This window comes from Thalia democratica, chromosome 1, assembly GCF_965202585.1.
Source record: "Thalia democratica chromosome 1, ktThaDemo2.hap1.1, whole genome shotgun sequence".
NCBI lineage: Eukaryota > Metazoa > Chordata > Thaliacea > Salpida > Salpidae > Thalia > Thalia democratica.
In genome coordinates, this window is record NC_139165.1 from 62,918,799 (window position 1) to 62,942,412 (window position 23,614).

General features: G+C 24.3%; 1 protein-coding gene across 3 annotated transcripts in view; it reads left to right on the forward strand.

Annotated features, from left to right (window-relative positions):
* Positions 1-5,984: 5,984 nt before the first annotated feature.
* The window catches only part of LOC145849112 (uncharacterized), a 50,323-nt gene continuing 32,693 nt past the window's right edge, over positions 5,985-23,614 (forward strand). The window contains exons 1-11 of one of the 3 annotated variants that reach the window (XM_082954194.1): positions 5,985-6,139; positions 6,760-6,840; positions 8,747-8,903; positions 9,401-9,493; positions 11,510-11,734; positions 12,398-12,575; positions 13,907-14,056; positions 17,445-17,477; positions 18,176-18,292; positions 19,503-20,197; positions 20,523-20,634. In XM_082954194.1, coding sequence (XP_082810320.1) covers positions 6,018-6,139; positions 6,760-6,840; positions 8,747-8,903; positions 9,401-9,493; positions 11,510-11,734; positions 12,398-12,575; positions 13,907-14,056; positions 17,445-17,477; positions 18,176-18,292; positions 19,503-20,197; positions 20,523-20,634 — 1,963 coding nt within the window. In that variant the 5' untranslated portion in view covers positions 5,985-6,017. The remainder of the gene's footprint in view (positions 6,140-6,759; positions 6,841-8,746; positions 8,904-9,400; positions 9,494-11,509; positions 11,735-12,397; positions 12,576-13,906; positions 14,057-17,444; positions 17,478-18,175; positions 18,293-19,502; positions 20,198-20,522; positions 20,635-23,614) is intronic. The other 2 variants (XM_082954196.1, XM_082954195.1) reach the window with 2 other exon arrangements.

A 23,614-nucleotide genomic window follows, 5' to 3' on the forward strand; every position in this document is an offset into this window, starting at 1 on the left:
TTCTTAGCAAGGTATAAGCTTTTATATATTATACAGATAAAAGTTTATACCTTGCTATGTGCTCAGTCTTGCAAAAATCATTTTTATAAGTAAATACAGTAATACTAAACTGCTATGAGTTTAAAACTTAAAAGGTTTTGATACAAAGCCTTTAAATTAAAGAATTAATACATTTAGACAAATAAAAAAATTAAGTTGTAACTAATTCAAATGTATAATACTATATCAACTTAAAATAATAAAGATGTTAAAACAATAACATACTTAACTTAAAAAATCTAAATACAGATAAATAATTATTGTTTAAATAAATAAAAACTCTTTATATTTAAACAATAAAATTACACTAATTTTAATAAATTTATATGCAGTTTCTATTATATAAAGGTGATATTTTACTGTTAGACAGGTGCTTCATCAACCATAATTTCAAATAACTGAAAGTGATTTAAAATGTATTTTATACATATATATCAACATGCAACTGAAATGAGATTACATCAGTAATATCTTTCTGGCTAGCTGACTCCACACATTTTACATTCAAAATCAAAAAAACTATACGTAAAAATAGTAAAAGAATTTGCTTGTAATATTAGAAAAAAAAGTACAATTTTACAGAAAAAAACTGCATATTTTGTGTGTTAATGATGTCATAATACACCAAAAGCAGTTGAAATGTCTTTAATTTATGCCTATAATTATAAGCTTTCATTAAAGATAAAAATTAGAAGTCTAGGACACGTATTTGTGATTTTATTAATGTTTCAGTTAAAAAATCAAAAAATGTTTTTGGGTAGCAACTTTTTTTTTTTAGATTTTTCTTAATAAAGCAAAGACACATCTAAATCATATACCCTCATATTAACTTAACAATATGACTAAAAAATGTGCTGTACTCCCTAACCCTGCTCAAAGAGTGGCAACTCTGTTGTACATTATTTAGCTAAGTAGATATTCTTAAAATCATGGCCTCTGGTCTTAAAACATTCAACTTTCACATAAATAGTTTAAAATAGGCAACAAGCAAGGTGTATAAAACAAAAAAAAATTGTAAATCAGTAATGTACTTAATAAAACTGTTAAATGTGTTAACTTAAACTTACAATTTGTAAAAATACCAAGCCCTAACGTTAATGAAAAAAATTAAGTAAGTTTTTTTCATGACCTGTAAAGAATAAACAGCACTTCCAATTTCTTGTTGGGCTTCTAATAAATAATTAAATGGGGTAGGTGTCAAAATTGCACGAGCAGACAAAATTGCATGAGAGGACTTTTATTTCCTGAGCAGACAATTTTGCACGGAGACATTTTTCCGGGGTCGAACTTTTTATTTATTCTAATTTTATTTTTTTAGTTACCCGTAACCAGGCATAATAAAATTTAAAAACCACTAATTACAGCTGTATTATCGATGAAGTAACTAGAAAGCTAATGTAAAAAAATATAGCTTTTTTTTCATATTTTACATTGAATAGAATTTCATAACTTAATCTTTATTACTTTTGTTGTTATAAACTTACTATAATGTTAAATTAGATAAGTTTTAATTTACAACTTATGTACTAAAACAATTTTAATACCTTTTTCTAAAACTAAAACAGTTTATAATGATATTTTTACATGTTACCTAGATTTTTTTTTCAACAACTTAAAATGAAGTTCTTCTTAAATTATTTTTAGCTTAAATGAAAACTAAAAACAGAAAAACTTTTAAATATAAAATGTAACTTAATCTTTTCTTCAACATTATTATTTATTAATAATTAGGATTTTTTATAAAATTAAATACATAAATTCTTCAAGGTACATTAGACTTAAATGTTATAAAATCTTTTTTTATTAATAAAAGTTAGAAACAAAATTTTTATAGAAACATTTTAATGTTTTATACACAGTATACAAAAATAAGTTTTGTTTTGTGAATGCTTTGTCCACAAATGAGAGTTGTAAATTATAGGCTGAATTGTTCTAAAGAATTAACTATATAGTATTAATTTGTGGCTATAAATTAAATGAAAGGTTTAAATGATGAAACTAAAAAGATTTTAGCTTAAATTAATTTTGATATCTTCAAATAAGAAAACCTATCTTAAGGTTAAAAATTAAATATTACAACTGTTATAAAAGATAATTTACATTTGAGAACAAAAATCCTTCTGTCGGGGATTTTTTGATCGTGATATATTTAATTTGTGACGCTTGTTACCATCTCTGCCCATAACCCTTACCTTCGGTCGGTAACTTTGTTAATAATTAGTTTTTTTTTATACTATCACTATTACCCCTAGGCTACTACTTTTATATAACTACTTTTATAAACCTAGCAATAATATAATGTTTTTCACTAATCAAATAATTTTTAATAAGATTATGTTTTAAGCGTAAATAAAAAAAATAAAGGTGTGAAATATAAATAGTGTAAAATCATTTAACTATGTTTTTAAAAAGCTGTGATAACTTGATAGACCAGTAAAATTTTACTTTATTCACTTAAAATAAAATAGCTTTAAATAATGTAATAAAAAAGTATGTTAAATTCCTCTTAGTTCTACATGCACTCGTCTCGCAAATGTTTTAAAATATTTATCTACGTATTATACAATCTATATATAGACTACTACAACCGTGAATAAACTTAAAATTTTGCATCAATTTTTCAATTGATTTAGCTTTTTTATTATTTTAAAACTTTGAGAAATAGCTGAATTTAAAGTCTTACTCGTAAAAACTTTGTTTAGAATCTTTTTAAGACAATACTTTTAAAATTTTTACAATTACTTTTTTGCATTTATTATTTTGTTAAGCTTAATAAACATTTTCTACTTGAACATAATTTTAATTTAGTATTATAAAATTACTAAAATTTCAAAAAACTTTGTTGCTAATGAAGTTTGCTAAACACAAGTTATAAACTAACAAACCTTTTTTCAAACCTTCAGTTTTTGAAATATTACATTTATAATTACCTAAAACATATCTGAAGACAAAACTAAAGTAAGATAATTAATGGAAATCTTATGCGGAATTTCTTACAACTTAATTATTGATAAAATGCAGTTTTGTAACTTTTGCTTATGAATGTTCTTACAATAAAGTCTTATTTAGTGTATTGCATAGATAAATAGTTATTTCTAACCTTTTTAGCCTAGTTAAACGTTAAAATAAATTGTAAGTAAACTATTAGTAAACTTTTTTGTTATATAAATCAAACTAGTAAAAATAAAGTACATTTGATTAAGTATTTGATAATTAAATTATCATTTTATTTAATAACTCTTGCTTTATAATTATATGTACTTGTTGTACTTATTTTTCTTATAAAGTACAGTTGTTCTCCATAAGTAGAGCCTACTTAGCATGTTTTCTAACTTATTGCTATCTGCGAGTGATATTTTTAGTATAAATGGTAATATACTTAAAAAGGAACCAAGTTTTGTTTTATAATTTCCTAATTACTTATTTATAATTTCAATTAACTTTGGTAATTTTTCTTTGCCTTGAATTAACAATTTAAAATTCCTAAAATACGAACTTAATGGGATGCTGACTGTTTCAGTTTAAATTTTAAACGTTTTATCTTTTAAAATCTTAAATTTTAAAACACGTTTACTAAAAGGTATCGATCGTGCATAAGTGAAGATACATGCAAAAGTTACACTTCGTGCTAAATAGACTTTCCGTGCTAAATTGACACCGTGCTAAAATGACACTCTGTAGTCTGTACTAAAGTATGACTATGTGCTAACTTTTCTTACCGTGCTAATGTATCATTCTGTGATATAGTGTCACTCTGTGCTAAAGTGACGCTGTGTTTTTCTAACTCCTAAGTCCTATCCTTGGTTTGGTGAGTCTCAGCCCAAAAATTATAATTCGCAAAAAAAAAAAAAGATTGCGTACTAAATTATATCTATGTTATATAAATAAACATGTTTAACATCACTACTTTACAGTTTTTTTTTTCAATTCACAACTAAAAAGTCATTGCATCTTAGAAAAAAAGCTTTTCCAGAAAACTTTTTATAGAATAAAATAAATGCTTAGTGAGTCAATATACAACTATTACTTATTCATAAATGTTGTCATAATTAAATTAAGCCAAAAAAAGTTTTGTTTATAAACTTAGAATATATCTTAAAATCAAGTAGTAAAGTAAAAAAGCTATTTAACTAGGGTTAGTGAACTAAAAGGTTAGTCTGAGATAAAAAAGCTAAAAAAAGAGAGCTTAGGCAGCAAAGAAAGAAGCTTTTTTTCATGTTATTTTTACTTTTAATAATTTAAAGTTCGTTTTTTGATTAATTTTTAATATGTTTGGGTAAGGTGGATTAGGCATAAGGGTATAAATAAAACTAAAAATTCAAAAAAACTTTCAAAAGGTCTGCTGATTCAGCTTTTTTTAACTAAGAGACTTTAAGTATACTTTCCTTAACCTAGAAAGTTTCAACGAATAATTATTATATTTTTACTCAACTTAACACATAATAAGGCTTTTGTTTTTCAGAGTCTTTTATTGCTTACATTGAACGACAAGAATAAGCTCAAAATACTTGGTCCTAGGACCTGGTGCACGAAAAAAAAACCTTTCGGTTACCGAGTCGCACACCGCGGATACTTAACGTCTTGTCCGGGTTTGGTTAAATAAACATTAGTTAAATCTTACAAACAGTTGATGTATTACTCAATTTAACCTTTTAATGGTTTTTAGCTTTAGAAACTTACTTTTTTCAGTACTCCATCTATATTCTATACCTTAAAAATGATTGCCATCAGTGATTTTACATTCTATTTATCCTTAAAGTCACTATACATTGTATTTGTATACTTAAGTAGTTTTCAATAATTTGGTATTTGAATTAATTATATTTATTACTTAAAATTATTCACAAACCTGTGACAAAAATTTTATATTAAAAGAATTTTATTATTATATTAAGCCAAAAAATTAAATTGATAAAAAAAAAAAAAAAAAAAAGCTTTATTTGTACATAGATGCCGTGCCATATAAGTTTAAAATTAAGTTAAGATTACGTTTATAAAGCAGAGACGTTAAAAATAAAGCTGTTTATATTTCGCATAAAAAAAAAATTAGTTGATTTGTCAAGACTTAATGCTTAAAAGTCTAAGTGTAGAAAAAACTATAGTTATTTTAACTATTTAAACTATAAAAATTAATTTACTCCAACTTTTATAAATGTATGCTTAAAGATTTGAAATAAGAATAGTTGTATTTATCGTTTAAAATACGCTTATCATATAATCATAAACTTGATAGTTTTATAATTTTTTTGATATATGAGTTCAGTAGTTGCTATTTGAGATTGGAAATTGTTTTTGCTCTATAGCACTAAAATCACTAGTATTTTGCTTGGCAGATAATATTATTCACTAAAAGTTATCTGATTGTAAATTTATTAAATAATATATAAAATTACTTAAATTGCTATACCACATCCTCATATAAAAAAGAATTTTATTAGTTAAAATAAATAAGATATAAGTTTAAAAAAAGGTAAACATTAAAAAATGACAAATCAGTTAAAAGCGAATTATAAAGTTGACTTAAGGCTTGTAAAAAATTTATTTAATTTTATCAAGTTTATTCTATTTTTGTTTTTACAAGCTTTAGTATAAGTTCTATAAAGTCATTTTTATAAAATTTTAAATATTAACAAAACAAACTGCTAAAAATAAAATATCATAATTTTATTGAAAAATATACAAACAAAGAGTAAATTTTAAAGTTAAATTAAGTTTTTGTCCTGATGTCATAAAGGTCTTAAAGACAAACTCTCTAAGTTGATTGTAAGATCAAAGCCCAGTCAACACATGTTAAAAAAAACTATATTAAAAAATTGGAAAAATCTTTTGCTAGCATATAATACCTATTTTATACTCATTAAATTATATCAAAAATAATACCTTTTACCATATTTTAAGTAAAGCTTGTTCGTTGTTTAAAAAAAAGATACTACACTTAAGGTGCATCAAGTTTTTAACTAATTAGTTATGCATGTAGAATGGGTAAAGACCAGGAACTGTTGACAGCTTCTCGTTTAGGTGATTTCAGTAAAGTTGAAAGACTTGTAAGGTCGCAAAACCATAACAGTTCTAGTAGCTGGAATCTTGCTCATACTTTCAGGTATATTTATAAATTTATTATTGTTAAACATTAAAGTAATCTATAAGATATAAGAGTGTTCATAATTTTCTTAGCATAGCTTACCATACTTCCCATTTAAAGACAGTTCTGAATTTTTTATTGTCATCACCATTACTTTTTAGATCCATTTGAGATTAAAGTGTACTATAATCAGGTCACCAATAACAAATATAATAATTCTAATTGTCATATACTTCCTTGATTTCATAGCTCCGTTGAAGTTTTTAATCTGTTTACACAGAAACATGTGTTTGTATTATAAAGAAAGGATACTGTATAATTTGTTATTAACATATAATCTAGTGAACTTGTTTCCCTAGGATCTTTTGTTAACAAACATTTAAATTTATATTTTTGAATAGTTAATTGAAATATATGCATTTATTTTGCCAAACAAAATTTTCGGTTTTGTACAAAAACTGTCCTTCAATCTAAAAACTAAACAAAAATAAAGGAAAAAGATTAAGTTTTGAAATAAAGTTTTAGTTATAGAATAGTGATTTTTCAGCTTAATAATTTTTATATCTAATCAATTTCTTTATCTTAAAAATTTAAAAAGGGTAAAAGTACAAAATAAATTAATAATTTTAAAATAACAGAATAAAGACAGCAGCAAACGTAAATTTTCAAGATGCTTCTGGGTACACACCTCTTCATTATGCTGCTTTAAATGATCATCAGTTGGTTTTGTTGGAATATTTTTAGTAACAGAATATAAAAACTGTGCCTTTTTTGAACTTTTATAATTTAATAAATAATTTAAAACTACAATTTTTTTTTTACCATCTAACCCAGGGTTTCCCAAACTTTTTTTTTCAAATTTCCCCCTTTTAATAAATTAAAAAGGCTTGTGCCCCTCCAACAAGTCTACCATTTAAAATTTTTGCTCTTCATTTGCAACTCAAGAATATATAGTGTAAGTTTCAAAATTACTAATATATACACCTAAGTCCTTTTTTTTTGATCTTCAACTGCAACTAACAAATATCTAGTATAAGTTTCAAAATATTAAAATTGTCCCCCCCCCTTTTGTCACTTTACTAATTATTGCCTCCAGGGGAGCGGTACCGCCCTTTTTGGGAAACCCTGATCTAACTCCTTTTAAGGGTATAAACACTTTTTTCGAAATTTGATCTTATTTTATGTAGTTTTTATCAAGCTACAGGATGCTTTTTAAAGATTATGAAAATTCTAAATAATTTTTGAGATATAGCCAGTCAAAGTCGGAAGCAGCAATAGGATCCTTACAGGAGGAGCAAACTAAAACGGCAAAAATAGACTATTTCACCAAAAATCTATTTTCTCCTACGTTTTTTGAGATAACTACCTCAAATTTTCAGGAATTGTTCCTTGATATATTTAGAAAGTTCTGTCTAAAAAAATTTAAAGAAGTTTAAAAACAAATATTTTATATAAAAATAAAAAAAAGTATATTTTTTTTTGTTTTTTATTATAATTTTTTTTTTTAACTTTTTAAAATTTTGTTCCAACAGAATTTTCTAAATATTGCACGGAACATTTCCTGAAAATTTGAGGTAGTTATCTCAAAAAATGTACGAGAAGATAGATTTTAGTGATTTCTAGTTATATGCAGTTTTAGTTTGCGCCTCCCATAAAAATCCTATTGCTACAACGGGCTATATTTCAAAAAATATTTTGAATTTTCATAATCTGTAAAAAGTATCTTGTAGCTTAGAAAAACTATATAAAATAAGATCAAATTTCAAAAAAAAAGTGTTAACCCCCTTATGCCCTTAGTATAAACTTAAGTGAAACATTTCTTTTAACATGTAAATTTTTTATGTTTACTAGTTTTGTATAATTAGTTGAAGTTAATTACATCTTGTTTTATTTATATTTATTTTGTTGTAGTTATTAGATATTTCTAATAGTAAAATAAGTTGTTAATTACTTTAGTATAGTTAGTTTTAAAAGTATGTATATTGATTCTTAAATGGTTTTAGGTTTTAGTTAAGAACTGTATGCTCCTTGTTTTCTAGAATAAACTTAAAGTTCCTGTTTTGATATTACGATATACAAGAGCACAATAAATTTGCTTTTTCTTACACTTTGCGGCTGTGCACAGTAGTCTGCATGAAAGTTTTTACTGTTCACAAACTGTTGTATAGTTTATAAAGAGTTAAGTAGTAAAAAACAACTATGTGTTCTATTAAAACCTTATGTTTTGTTATAGTTATCAATAAGCTTTAATACATAATCACTGATAAATACAAAAACCTAATAGTAGCAAATCTTGTACAAAAATGTTTGCATAATTACCAAATTCACAAAGTCAACATTTTTTTCCTAGTGGTCTACTGCTCACAGCTTTAGAAGGCTTAGAAATTATTTAAGGTAATAAAGCCATAAAAAAAGTTAGTAGTTTTCAAAGTGAAATTGACTTATATTTTTATTTAATTTCTAATACCAATTACAAATTGCTTTTAATTAAATTTAATTCAAGTTATGTTTATAAAGCACAATAATGGTGTTTTACAGTAAGTATTGTATTTCGGATACATATTTTCTACTTAAGTTAAAGCTATTTAATTTGTATCCCTTATAATATTTTTTTTTTCATTTAAGGTCAATAGTAGTTCTGCTGCTTCGAAATGCAGCATCTACCCTCACTGTTGATAAGCAAGGAAATTCACCATTGCACTTAGCTGCCTGGAAAGGAAATAATGAAATAGTTATATCTCTTTTAACTCATGGACCTAGCATTGCTAAAATAAACCAAAAGGTTTGTATAAATTTACAAAAAAATTTGTTGTTGAATTTTAGATACATGTCAGCTAGCTAATTATTTAAAAATTCTTAATTGATCCTTGCAAGTTAGCATTTTTATTTATTTATACAAAATAAAGTTATAAAATGTCTAATAAAAACAATATTTCAGATTTAATTGTAAGTTTTACAGCTATCATTGTAAGCCTAAATAATACTTCTTGAATTCAGTAATAAATTTTCTTTTACCTAAATAAATTATATTTTTATTCTTAAATTTTTTTAAACGCTTTGTAAATTTAAACTAGTTATAAAATTACAAATATTATATCACAAATAAAATTATGCCATTATTTCCACTTGAAATAAAATCACAAAACTTGGGTAATTTATTTATTTTTTACAAAAAAAAAATAAAGTAAATCTTATTTCTTTTTGTAGTTAAAATTGATCAATTTAAATTAAGACATATATTTTATTTAATTGTTATAATAATTAATTTCTTACTACCAGAATAAAGAAAATGAAACTGCTTTACATTTTGCATGTCAATACGGAAATAATGAAATAGTGAAAACTTTGCTGAATCACGGAGCTGAGTGTGATGTTAGTAGATATCAATTAAATTTTTGGTAAAATATTGTACTACAGTTCTTATTACTCTAAAAATTTATTGTGTAGTCAGTTTAACTTAAGAAGCTACAATAATTGTTTAATTTTGTAAATATTAGACTAGCTTTTGTTAAAGTTTTAATAGCAGTGTTTAAATCTTTTCTTGTAACTTATCTAAGGTTTATATTAGTAATAGTTTTATTTATTTATTTTTGATTCTCGATTATATTAAAGCTGACTTATTAGTAAAATTATCAATTTTGGAGATGTCATTACTTAAATAAATATTTACTTTAATTTTATTTGACCACATATGTATTAGAACATTCTAAATAAATTTAGGGGTTTAAAGAAATGACGAATTGTTTTAAACTTTAGAGGGGCCAGTAATTTTTATCAAGCTTCAACAGGATTGCCATAAAACCTCGAATCCTGGAAAAACCTGAAATTTGACAATTTAGGAAAAAATAAGACCTCAAATTTTGAACAAGAATCACTAAAAACCTGTATTTTTAAACAATTTTTACATGTAAAATAATAAAATTTCAATTTCACATTAAAACTATATTATGTAGAATTTTTTGTTTTCATTCATTCTAAAAACATATTTACTATGACTTTACAGTATCTTTTCAATCTTGTTATATATTTTAAGACAGTTTGTTACCTTGAACTTAATTTTAATTATAAAATTAGATCCTTTAAATTGTACATTTAAAAACTTGGAAGAAATTTTACAAAAACATTTGGCAACTCTGTATTTAAAATAGAATTTAATTTTTCCATTAAATTTTAATATTCTCAATTTTTTACTTAAAATTTAGTTTTATACTACAAATGGACAAAAAAACTTGGTAATAAATAAAAGTTTTTATTGATGCACCCTGCAATAGCATATCTTTAAAACCATACATTTTCAGTTTTTAAAGTTTATTTAATTTAAAAAAAATAGTTTTTTAGTTGCTCTGCAAATGTATTTTTTTTTTGCAAATCTCACACTTAGTAACTGTAAATGAGCATTCGTTTAACAGAGGCCTAAGATGAGAATAATAACCCAATATGTAGAACCTAGTCTAAATTATGATACATAAGCTTTAGATGACACAAGGTAGTTTTTTTTTGTCTTCAAATTATGAAATTTAAACTAGTTATTGATTTTTTAAAAAATAAAGAAACTAATCTTACTAAACTAAAGTTATTTTTGATACTTGTGTAACTTTTCTTCTTTAGAGAATTTTAATATTATGTCTTGCTATCTTTATAACGTTACTATAAAAGATTAGAGTGTATTTTTTTATGTATTATAGTTATTAAGTCATGCCTTTTTCTGCTGCTAGACAACTTGGCTTCTAATTGATCGGTATACTATCAAAATCAACCTGATCAAAATCCACCCGCGTTTAAAATCCTTCCGATTTTTTATATTTTTTATTTATTAATTTATTTTATTTACTTTTTGCCTTTTATTTGTTATTTATTTATTTTTCACTTTTACTGTTACCCCTAACCCTTACCCTCGATTGGTAGGCGGTTCTCGAATTTGACTGGGTGGATTTTGGTCGGGTGGACTTTGAACGTGTCCCAATTGATCAATTTTATAAACGTTTTTAGATAGTTTAGTTTTAAACTTCTGGCTGTGTTGTTTTGTTCTAAATTTATTCTGTTGATAAAATTATAAGTTGATTTTCTTTGCACATCTAAAAAATTACTGATATTAGTTACTTGTTAAATGGTCTGTCATATTGAAATAGTATACTAACTTATTTGATTTGGTGAAAATTTTAAGTAATTTTTAAGTAGATTATACATAGCCTAAGTGTAGAAATTACCCACAAACAATTTTATTTTCATTATTTATTTATCATTTTAAAGACCACTGTATAGAACAAGTATTAATTTTACTTAAACAATTGTTACAAAATCCTGAACAAATGTTTTATACAGTTTTGTTTCTCTTTAATTTAAACTAACATTTAAGTATAGCAGATTCAAGATAAATTTATTTTTCAGGCAAGAAACTCACGTATAGAGTCACCATTAGATTTAGCATCTCAGTACGGGAGGGTGTCATCTGTGGAACTGCTAATCAGACATCAACCCTCATTGTTGTTACAAACTTGTTCCACTAACAACAACAATAATATTAAATTTACACCTCTGCACCTAGCCAGCAGGAATGGTCATCTCGAAGTTGTTAAAATACTTCTCGAAAATGGAGCTAACATTAATGACATTGTATGTTTAATTTGTATATGCTATTTAATGTTTTTTTTACAAAATTATTAACTTTTAACATTCTGTTATTTTTTAAAATTTTATTTCAATCGATTCAATTCATATTTATTTTATAATCTACATTAATTATCTTAAACATTTTTAAAAAATTGCAGCTATTCAAATTATCCAATATAGTCTATATGTTGAAAAAAGTTGCTTAAAATTAAGCTTGCCTTTTCTGTTACTTAATTAATATTAACTAAGAAAGAAATTTAAGTAACTAAGTATTAACTAACTTTTGAACATATAGTTTTTTTGTTTCAGATTTAATTAAACTTATATTTTAAAAGTGAAGTTATAACTATTATTTAAGGGTTTTGAAAAAAAAGTTCAGTGCTATTTTTAGAATTTTTTTACTACTAAAAGTATAAATTTAATTAAAGTTTTGCTTGAATATAAATCTCATTAACTTATTTAAATTTTGTATATGGTAGTATACAATAATTCATACAATAATATTAATACAAGTTTAAAAAAATACTTTATAATAATTATAGTATATTTACAATAACTGTATGATATTTATGGTTTAAAACTGTTATTATGACAAAACTACTTACTTAGACAATACTTGCTAATGCATTTTTCAGTATGTTTTACGTTTTCAAACTTATTTTAAAGGGTGATAACGGAACAGCCCTCCATGAAGCAGCTTTGTTTTGCAAATTTAATGTTGTTAAGCTTCTTTTACAAAAGGGAGTAAACCCAAACGCAAATGATCCTCAAAATCGAACTGCACTAATGCTCGTCCAACAATTAGACTCATCTATTGCGAAAAAAATAGCTCGTCATATACTCAGTAAGTTGATTTCTTTTGTGTTTACGCTTTTTACTAAGTTAAACTCAGGGTTGCCACTTTACCTGGAATCCGGGAAAAACCTGGAATTTAAGAAATTTTGAAAAAAACTGGGAAAAACCTGGAGTTTTAACAATTTTCACACGTTCAGTAGTAAAATTTCGATTTGGCTAAAAAAATCTATTAAACAAATAAAAAAATTTGTCATCATAATTTTTTTTTATTAAAAAATATATTTAAAGTGACTCTGCAGTTTCTTTTTAATTTTTATATACTATTAACACAGTTTCTTACCTTAAATTTAACTTTAAACTAAAATTACACCCAAAAATGTGTACCTGGAAGAATTTTTGAAAAAACGAGTGGCAACCCTGTAAACTTAGAATCATCAAAAAAAGCTAAGCAAAACATCAATTAAATTAAGCTTGTGTTTCTTGCAATTGCTTACAATTAAGAAGTGAATAATAATAGTTTTTAAAGTATTTGTTGGTTTTATTTTATAACTTTTTTCTAGGTTTTATGTATAATTTTTTCTATATAAAACTACAAAAGTATAAAAAATTAAAACAGATTAATGATTATTTTACTGAAATTAAAATCTTAAATTCAAAGTCTTAAAGCATCTCATAAGTTTTGTAACCAGGGGGTGGCAGGAAAAATGGGCCAGATTTACCCAAAGTCCTTGCTGGTGTCAGTTTTTCGAATAATTTTACAATATTATGAAATATAAAAAGCTAAAACTTGGTTTATAGTTAAAAAACACCAAGTAGGCCAAACAATTTTGCTTGGTAAGCTACATTTTGCCCGTGGCCGCAGTTTGCCAATCCCTGTCTTTTACGTATGTAAGGTGGTAAATAAAAATAGATCGTTACATTTGAGACAGTTCTTTTACTTATCCTAATAACCTTAAACAAGGTGAATGTTTTTTTAAAGATCCTTTAATGATATATTCGATATTTTAAAACAAAATGCTAAATAAAAATAATATATGACAAAAAAGTCATAGTTTAGCTTAAACTTTTTTCACTAAAAAGCAGTTATTTATGTTTGTAATGTTGTAAGTGTGTGAAGTAGATGTCTATAAGTATTAGTTAGTATTTAGTCTTACATCAATTTTCAATTTTACTTCTTCAAACTTTTTAAGTTATACAGAATTCACAATATTGTTGTTTAGCTTGAATTTCCGTTTAATTATGTTCTGAAGTTTTAGTGTATATGATTAAATTAAAAAAATACTGAATTTAAGCAGTTTACTTATTTTTGACTAAACTAAGTTATTTACAATCATTTAAGCTCTTTTTTGAGATTGTTTTTTAACTGACACCTGGTCACAGTACGGCTTCAAGAAGGTTGCTATCACGCCCTAAATTACGATTTGAGCAGTTTCAGGGATTCGTGGGTTTCAACAGAACTAGAGCCTGTTTCTCCCACTTTGTCATCTCATGATTCTTACGCTTCTTCTTTTAGAAAAAGTACGCACAGAGGTAACTGTGTAACGTGATATTGATTGTCAACGTCTTTATGTTTTGCTGCATGAAAAGTGTATTACTTGGACAAAATACACTTTACCAAAAGTTTTACCGAAAATATTTATACCTTATAACTCAAATCAGTGTCGAGTTTTTTTGATCAACTATTTTTTGTTTTACTTCTTGGTTGTAAAAACTTTTTAGCTCTAAAAATTAAATTTTATTGAACAACTGTTAAGTTGTGTTCAACCAAAACAGTTCAAAGTAATGCATTTCAAAGGTGTTGAATCATCAAGTAGTGTGATAATTCATCTTGTTTCTCATTTGAAATTATCATGATTGGCTTCGTCTTTTTTGTGCTTATCGTTAAAAACATTCAGATTACAATTTATTTATGAAAAAGTATTTTTTGAACTCAAAACTCATATGTATTTAATCCAAGTAAATTGTTTCTCATTGTTTGAAGGAGTCTATTGTTTGAATATTTTATCTAGCTTACATTATAATAGTTAAAAAAAATATTATTTGTTTCAAGTTTAATGCAAGAAAGAATGTTTTTAGTCTATTTAAACCTGAAACATGGTAATATTATTTTTAAGCTGCTTTTCAAACTAACTTTTTTAGGTATGTTGTTTTTAAAACTAGCTTAGCCCTTGTTTTGCATATTAAATAACTTGAAGTTGTAATGGTTTTTCTTAGTTACTCGATTAGATGTTTAATTATTCTTTAGATAAAGGAATTATATTAAGTATAGTGAACCAGAATTGCTCTGAACTTGACATGGGTAGTCAAGTTCAGGGTTGCTAAAAAAATCTGGAATTTGACAATTTAGGTTTAAACCTGGAAAAACCCGGGATTTTGAACAAAAATCACTATAATTTTAAGGAATTTTAGACAATTTTTACATGTCAAGTAGTAAAATTTCGATTTGATACAAAAAATCTATCATAATCAAATTTGTCATCACCAAAATTTTTTATATTAAAAAACACATTTAAAGTACCATTACAGTATCTTTTCAATTTTTTTATACTATTTAACACAGTTTTCTACCTTAAACTTATTTTTTAAACTAAAAATAGACTTAAACGATGTTTACTTTTTAAAACCTGGAGGGAATTTTGAAAACCAGTAGAAAATTTGTCAAAAACATTTGGCAACCCTGTTAAGTTTCAATTTATAAAAATGTTTTAAAATCTTTTTAAAAGTCTGAATTTCAATGTAGCCCAACATTGTTTCAATTAAATTCTCAAACTAAGTAAAAAAAAAAAATCATAATAAAGAAGAAGAATTAAAAAATAAAATTCCTTTTTTTTTCTATTATGATTTTTTGTATTAAAAAAGGTTTGATTTAAACTTGAAAATGAGGTAAATTAGACAAATATTTTAACAACGTTTCTATTGTAACAGCTTGAAAATATTTATTAGGTCTTAAAATTGATAATCAAACAGAATGTATTCTACTATAATTAATTAATTAATTAAATTTCAAAAAGTAAATATTATAGGGTATCTCCAAAGAATACATCGTCTAGAACTGTCTAACAAGGTTTAAAAAAATCCGGATTAGCTCAAAATATTTTTATAACGTTATTAAAATCCCTTTAAACTAGGTTTTTAAAATATATTTACAATATGTCCAGCATTTTCAGAGTGTACCCTAATATTTCAAGGTTCATTAGATTAACGACTAAAAGTTGGAAGAATTTTTTTTTGCGAATTAGACTTATAAAAAATGATGAAACTACTAATTAAACTTATTAAACAAAACTTTAAAATAACCTTTTTAACTATGAAAAAAGAAGTAGAAAGTTGAAAAAAATTGGTGGTTGAGTTTTTACTTTCAAAGACATCAAATTTATATATGCAAAAACTCTTCAACTCGCCTCGCGCCAACTATTTCTGTTATAAATTAAGTTTTTGACTTTGGTCTGAAGCTATGTTCTAGAATCTATACTTTCTAACTATCCATTTTCATAATTTTTTTTTGTCAAGTTGCTAGTTCATTATGTATTTTTGTATAAAAACTTGATATATTCCAAGTTTACTAAAAACATTAAATATTGGTTCTTCAATTTTCATTTTATCAAAGTTTTTTACTATATACAGGGTTGCCAAAAAACCTGGAATCCTGGAAAAATCTTGAATTTGAGAATTTAGACTAAAAAAAACCTGGAATTTGAGAAATTGAAAAAAGGGAATTTTGAACCAAAATTAAGAATTTTCAACAACTTTTACATGTTAAGTAGTAAAATTTTGATTTGACACAAAAAATCTATCGTATAGATAAAAAATATTTGTCATAAGCAAATATTTTTTATTAAAAAAACACATTTAAAGAAGCTTTGACTAATCTTTAAATGTTGTTGTACTATTTAACATAGTTTTTTACCTTAAACTTAGTTTTAAACAAAAAATAGACCCCAAAATGTGTAATTTAAAAAACCTTGAAGAAATTTTGAAAACATGGAGAAAGTTTGCCAAAAACATTTGGCAACCCTGTATATAAAATTCTAAATTTTGTTATTAAAAAGTGGACAAAAGTAAAATATCAGTACATCTTAAAGTTTATGATTTATATAAGTCAAGGGTGGTGTGTAATCTTATTTAACTTTTTTATCCGTATTATGTATGATAAGCTTCATACAAGTTTTACTTATTTAAGTATAATGTTTTTGTTAGCAGCTGTGGTTTTTGTTTAATTTGTATAAATACAAATATTTAACTAGCAGTGTTTGCTTCAAGTTCAGTAATTTTATTAGTTCAGTATTTTAACATAAAACACATTTATTTTTGTATACTCAATTAATAGTTTTAGTATATGTACATTTATTACGTATAATTAAGGTGATCATAAAAGTATTTATTCAGTAGCTGTGTTCTACATTAAAAGTTGTATATATGAATTATATTTGTAGAAAATTTGGTTAAAAATACTTTGTTTTAATCATACTATAGATAAAAAAGCTTTCTATGGCTTAACAATTATGCTTTAATTTCAAGTTCTTATATATTAATATCCTTGGAAATAAAAAAGTGTAGTATAATATTTTAAATCGCTTTTTATTTGCTTTTTAAGATTAAAAGTGACTATTTTTCTAGAACTTTTAAATTTTCAAAACTTAATGCGAAAATAAGAATATAAATCTAGAATTTTATGATTTTACTATTTAGCTATCAACATTTTATGAAAACAAATTTAAATTCAATTAAACTAGCTGTAATTGAATTATTTGTAAAGGTGACTATAAAAAAATGAATCAAATTAAAACTATTTTTGTTAAGATTTTGTTTAAATTACCAATTTTATTATATTGTGTACATACTTTGTTAAAGTTTTCTTAAACTACTTAATTATTCTTTCAAAAAAATTAAAAGCTTACAATCTTCAATTATTTTGCAGATTTTCTTAGAAGGAGCAATTCTCAAGTGCCAGGTAAATACAAATATTATTGTTCAGTGTGTACCTAATCCAATAAAGATATTTATAATTTTATGTGTGTAAATTAAATTAATTTAAATGTCTAATAACTTAATTATAAACTTAGACAAAGTTTAGAATTAGAATTGTCTAATTACAATAATATTTATTTATGAAGATGTTGTTTGCAAAAAGTATATAGGAAAGGAATATATGCAGCTTATTTAATAAAATAATGATTTTTTCACAATTAAAATATCTTGTTTCATCTTATTTTATACGGCTTACGTTAATTTATTTTTTATGACTATTCAAACAAAACTCTTTTTGTGTACTTTAAAGTGTTAAATTTATTAAGTTATTAATTTAAAACTAATATAAAGTTATTAAAAATAAATAAAATAAATACTTATCTACCAAAAAAAATTAGCACTTAAAGTAGATATTTTTTAAGATATACATTTTTTAAAATAAAAAATATTGCATACATATAATACTATAAGAATAATTTAAATAATAAGTATACTTAAGCTTGAAAGTTTTTCCTTCAATATGATATTTATTGACAATATTTTAAAAAGTTAATATTATTAAAGGAAACTTAAGTTAACAGTTATTTTCTTTCATCAAGTCTTTAATAGACAATTTAAAATTTACCAACTACTCAAAGTATCAACCTAAAATATGTAAATTTAAACGTCACTTATTAACAGACATGAATGGGAGAAAATCACCACCACTTCCAAGAGTTGTTGAGGAGAAGAATAGCAGTGTTGACAATAGATTGATGAACAGTAGAAATAAATTGTCATCAAAGCAGTCTATAAGAGGTTATTGTAAAAAATTTAAGTAGATTTAAAAAAATTGTTTCTTGGCATAAAAAATAAAAATAATTATAGTTTGAGTTTAAAATTCTAGACCTTGTTTTATTTATTTTGCTGGTAGTATAATCAATGTATATTGTTTATTTGTTTAAGTCATGTTACCTTAATTAAAATAATTTCTACAAGTATATGTTTTTATTTTGGAGAAAATTAAATATTAAACATTTTGCTTAAAGAACTTGAATAACTTAGATCGTTTAAAACTAAAAGTCTTTTATCATCATTCAAATGCAAATCGTACCTTACTTAAACCTGGTCAACATAACTTAATTTAAATTGAAGTAGCGCTTATGTTATTTTATATTTTTTATATAGTTCTTTTAATATATGATAGAATCAATAACTTACTATATAATCGTAAGTTGATAACTAAATTAATTCTTTACTACAAATAATAACTAATAATTATATTTTGAAATTAAAAGACATTATTTTAAAACAATCAATTTTATTGAAAATATTTATGATTAATTATATAATTTCAGAGGATGAAATTAGTTGTTAAATCAATTAAATAGTATTATGCTTATAAATTTATTGATTTTAAATTTTAACTCGGAATGTTATAGTAATATCAACACATCTATCATCATAATAAAACGTTAATAATATAAAACAGTTTTTTGTAAAAACATACTTAAATTCAGGGTTGCCACAAAACCTGGAAAAACCTGGAATTTGACAATTAAGACTAAAAAACCTGGAGTTTCAGAAATTTTGAGAATAACCTGGAATTTTAAACATTTTTTACATGTTAAGTGATAAAATTTTGATTTGACAAAAATCTATCATATCGACAAAAAATAATTTTTGTCATCATCAAAATTTTTTTTTTAACATAAAACACATATATCTTTTCAATATTATTGTATATACTACTTATCACAGTTTTTCACCTAAAACTTAACTTTAAACTAAAAATAGATCCAAAAACGCGTACTTTCAAAAACCTAGAAGAAATTTCACAAAAACCAGTGGAAAACCTGAAATTAGTCTGATTTAAAGTACTCTAATAATTTTTGTAATGTGTAGTCATTTTATATATAGTATTAAAAAGGTACAAAATAGTAGTTTACGTATACTCGTAAAAGTTATAAATATTTTTGAGTTCTTGTGAATTAAATTAGTTTTAAAAAATTAAAATTATAACATTTAGGTCTGATAAGAACAAATTGGAGGAGTAGTTTATCTCGCCCAAACCTTTTAAGGCGTTCAAACTCTCAACAAAGCTCAAAGTCTCTGCCCAGACTGCCATCTTCCACCCCTCGATCTCGAGAAGCCTCACCAAGGACGAATGCCTCAACTGGAGACCGCATAGAAGAAGTTGTAAAAGAAGATAAAGTACCTGCACCGAAAAATAGGAACCACCCTTCATCGCAAATGTTTCCTGTTCAGCCGGTTATTTCAAACAAAGAAGGTTTTTTAAAAAGTAATGAAAACTGTTTCTCTTCTTCCAAATATGATGATAACGTGTTTATTCAGACAAAAGACGATAAATCAAAGAGACGCACAAGAAGTTTTGATCCTACTTCTGTTGAAAACGAGCTGAAAACAGTTCATGACTCCTCAACGCCGTTCAAACTTTCAATTGAACCCTTAAAAGATTCTTCGAGTACAAACTGTCAGAAAGTGCCAAATAAACCAGCTAGAAAAAAGTTGTCCACTTCAAGCGTTCTTTCAACTTCTTTACACTCTCCGAGTGATAATACTTTAACAAATGCTTCTAGTAACAACGAAAACAGTTTCAATTTGACAAATCAAGTAGTCAGTTCACCAAAACAAAAAAAGGCACCTCCTTTGCCGCCAAAACCAAAGCACATGGTTTTGTCCAATGCTCCAACACCACCTAAGGTAGTTTTCTTATCCTAAAATTTAGTCAGCTAGTTTTTTTATATAACCTTTAAATATATATTTTTTAATGAATCACTATTAATTTACCTTAACAAAAGCTATATATTCAAAATATATTTATTTATAATAATAGAATAACAATTCATGTTTTAGTTTTTGTTAAAGAAAATTTCAGTAACTTTTGAATAAACTGGTTTTTCACTAAACACTTGATGGTTGTAGATTTAAGGTTTATATTAGTTGTAGTTTAAAAAAACAAGAAAGTCAGAAAATAAACTTAAAAGAAAGAAATATTTTTATTAACGTTTTAATTAATTAACTACAGCGTTCCTCAATATCTTCCCCCACACAAAATAAACTCGTCAGTTTTACAAACCCTGTTGGAAATTTTCGTAATACGACGGTAGACAACGATTCTATAACTACATCTAACCAAGGTAGTGTTATTTGATTTAAAGTATTCAAAAGTTTACCACACTTTTATGTTGGTTAGATATTTGAAATAAATATAAATTGGAAATTAATATTTGTTTTTAATCGATTGCATGAAATATAATTTTTATATTTTCTTTTTGTTTTTATGATTAAGAATTAATTTTTATTTTAACTTTTTTTAGTATTAAGTGCATTGCATATGGTATTACCAGTTTCGTATATGATTATCTCTGAGTCTAAAAGTCCTGATACTTTGTTTCAAAATAGATTGTACATTAATATAGTTATGATGTGATGATTGCTTTATTAAAACTTTATAAGTTAAAAATTTTTATTTGTCTAAATTTTTTACCAATTATGTTTTTCAGCAGTGATTAAGTTTTTTATATGATAAGTTAATGTGAAGTGAGGTTTTTATGCTAAAGCCAGTGATCTAGCAACATGTAGTATTTTTTATGTAGTTATAATATAAACGACTTTTGTTGTTTCCATTTGCTGCATTGTGTTGAAAGTTTTTGCTTTAAGAAAACTTTTAATAACATTTTTTATTTTTTTACTAAATTTGTTTACAGTTTTAAATTAAAGAAATATATTACTCAAATTTTCTTATTGGTATTTTTTAGATTAAATCTTATGAGAGGCTTAAAAAACTTCACATAGGAAATGATCCCTAAAATTGAAAAAAAAAATAATAGCAGGGAGAGTTGATTATTAAGGTGAAGAAAGAGTAGATAAGTAAATAGCTGTTAAAGGGGTTAAACTTTCTTACAAGATATAATTGATTATTTTGAATATTTTAGTTTTAAGCTTGTCGATTATTTTAGCACAAAAAATGAAACAAAAAGACATTTGTTTTGTTAAGATATTTAGTAAATAAAGTCTATTAGCAGTACTAAATTTTGTTTATTAGCAATATTAGTTAAGTAAGATATTTTTTTGAAATTAAAGTTGTTATAAAACAGTTGTCTTTTGACCAATATAAACAAAAAGTAGCATAACTTCAAAGTAATTAATTTTGAATGCTATTTTAGAGTCAGCTGAATTCTATATACAATATTTAGAATTTGACAAAAACTAAGCAATTTGTTTTAAGAAATTTTATCAGGGTTTATTTAGGAGACTATTATGGTTAAAAAAGCTAAAATATTCAGTACAAAGCAGCAATTAAAATTTTAAATGCGATGTAGGTTGAACAAGTATTTTAAAGTTGTTTTTTTTACTATGTGCTATTTTTTTTTTTTAAGGCAACCATATTGTTTCTACAAATACCAATTAGATATGACTGAATTTGTTTTTTTAGGTTTAAAACAGTTTTAATTGGTTATATTTTGCTCACACAATAATCAATAAAACTTAAGTTTGTTTAGAAAGTTTTACAAGTAATTTTGCTAAAAAATTCTAAAAGCATGGTGAGTAAGAATGTTTAACTAATATCTATATATATATATATATAAACTTATAAATTTTTACAACAAGCACAAATATTTACAAAAACTATAAAGCTTTTTTTAATCAATTATAATTTATCTTGTTGCTGAAGTTAAGCAATTTATAAAAGTCAACAGTGAAAAAAAAATTTACACTATTATCATATAGGAATATTCAAAAAGTTTTTACTTAATTTGTGTATTAATTTATTTTAATTTAAATGTTTTTGATTTATATATAAGTATAACGGTTTTCAAAGCTGGTGATTATGTTTTATTTTTAAACCTTTCGTTACTAACAGTTTATTGTGTTCTATTAATTTTAATCAAATTTAATGATTTTTAGTTTTACATTTAATATATTTTAATTTGGATCACTATGTCTTTTTGTAGTTAGTTTCCACGTTTGCGTTTGTCATTGTTGTATTGATGTTCACCAAAATAAGTCTTTTTGTTTGGGCATGCTCTTTTATGTTTGTAAAATTCTTTAACCAATTTTGTTCACCCACGTGCGGTACATAGTTATAAAAATTGTTTATAGTAAAAGTCACTGTGATCAATTGAGCTTAATACCTCTACTTGTTTTATTAAAATTTCTTTTAAATGTTATATAGGGCTTTCATATCAGATACTATTTTTATATATAGCATGTGCAGTCAATATTTTTGGTTTAAAATTAGTTGATTATATTAGAATTAAATTTTAACTTATTAAAAGGTATTCACATTTTTCAAATAGTTATTGTGATGGTCTTAATCAGCTATTGTAATTATAATTTTTTTATTGAAATTTGTAACCCCTTTAATTGTTAAAAAATTGCATTATGTATAAGTATAAACTATACAATGAATTTTTAGCTTTTATTTGTAGTTAAATTTAATAGTTTTTTTTATTTATCTTAAATGCCAATGTCGTGTTTTGTTTTTATAACATAATTTAAAAAAAACTATTCCTGAGTTAAGTTTTGCAACTTCTTTTTTAAAAGCCAAAGTTTAAGTTTTTTATTATTTTAGTTTTCTTTTTGTGCTGTAATTTTATGAAAGAGTGCTTTATCATTTTACATAGTTGATCTAACAAGTTGATTTTTACTTTCAAATAAAATTTTAAATATATCGCTATTATATTCTTGTTAATAAATTTTAAGTTATAATGAAAATTATAACTAAATGTTTTGGTTTGTTGCATTAAAAAAATATACTTGGTAAGTATTTATTATTTAAACAAAAGTTTAGCATTTGTTTTGGTTTCGAAAACAATAAAACTACTTAGTTTTTTTAATGTTTTTAATTTTTAAGTCTCTAGAAGGTTTTTCAAAGATAGTAATTATTTTTTTTATTTGTGTCTAAACTTAACACATTTTACTTTACTGTTTACTTTTTGTTGTTTCTTTTCTTTGATTTTGGTGAATAAATTATTGACAATGACAAATGTCTCCGTGGTGATTTTAACTAATAAGACTTGATAAAATTAAGAAAGCAGAAGGATTAACATGCAAATAACATTACTTACAGTCAAATAAACCTGTTTTTAGTTTTTAAACTGGCTAGAGTATAGT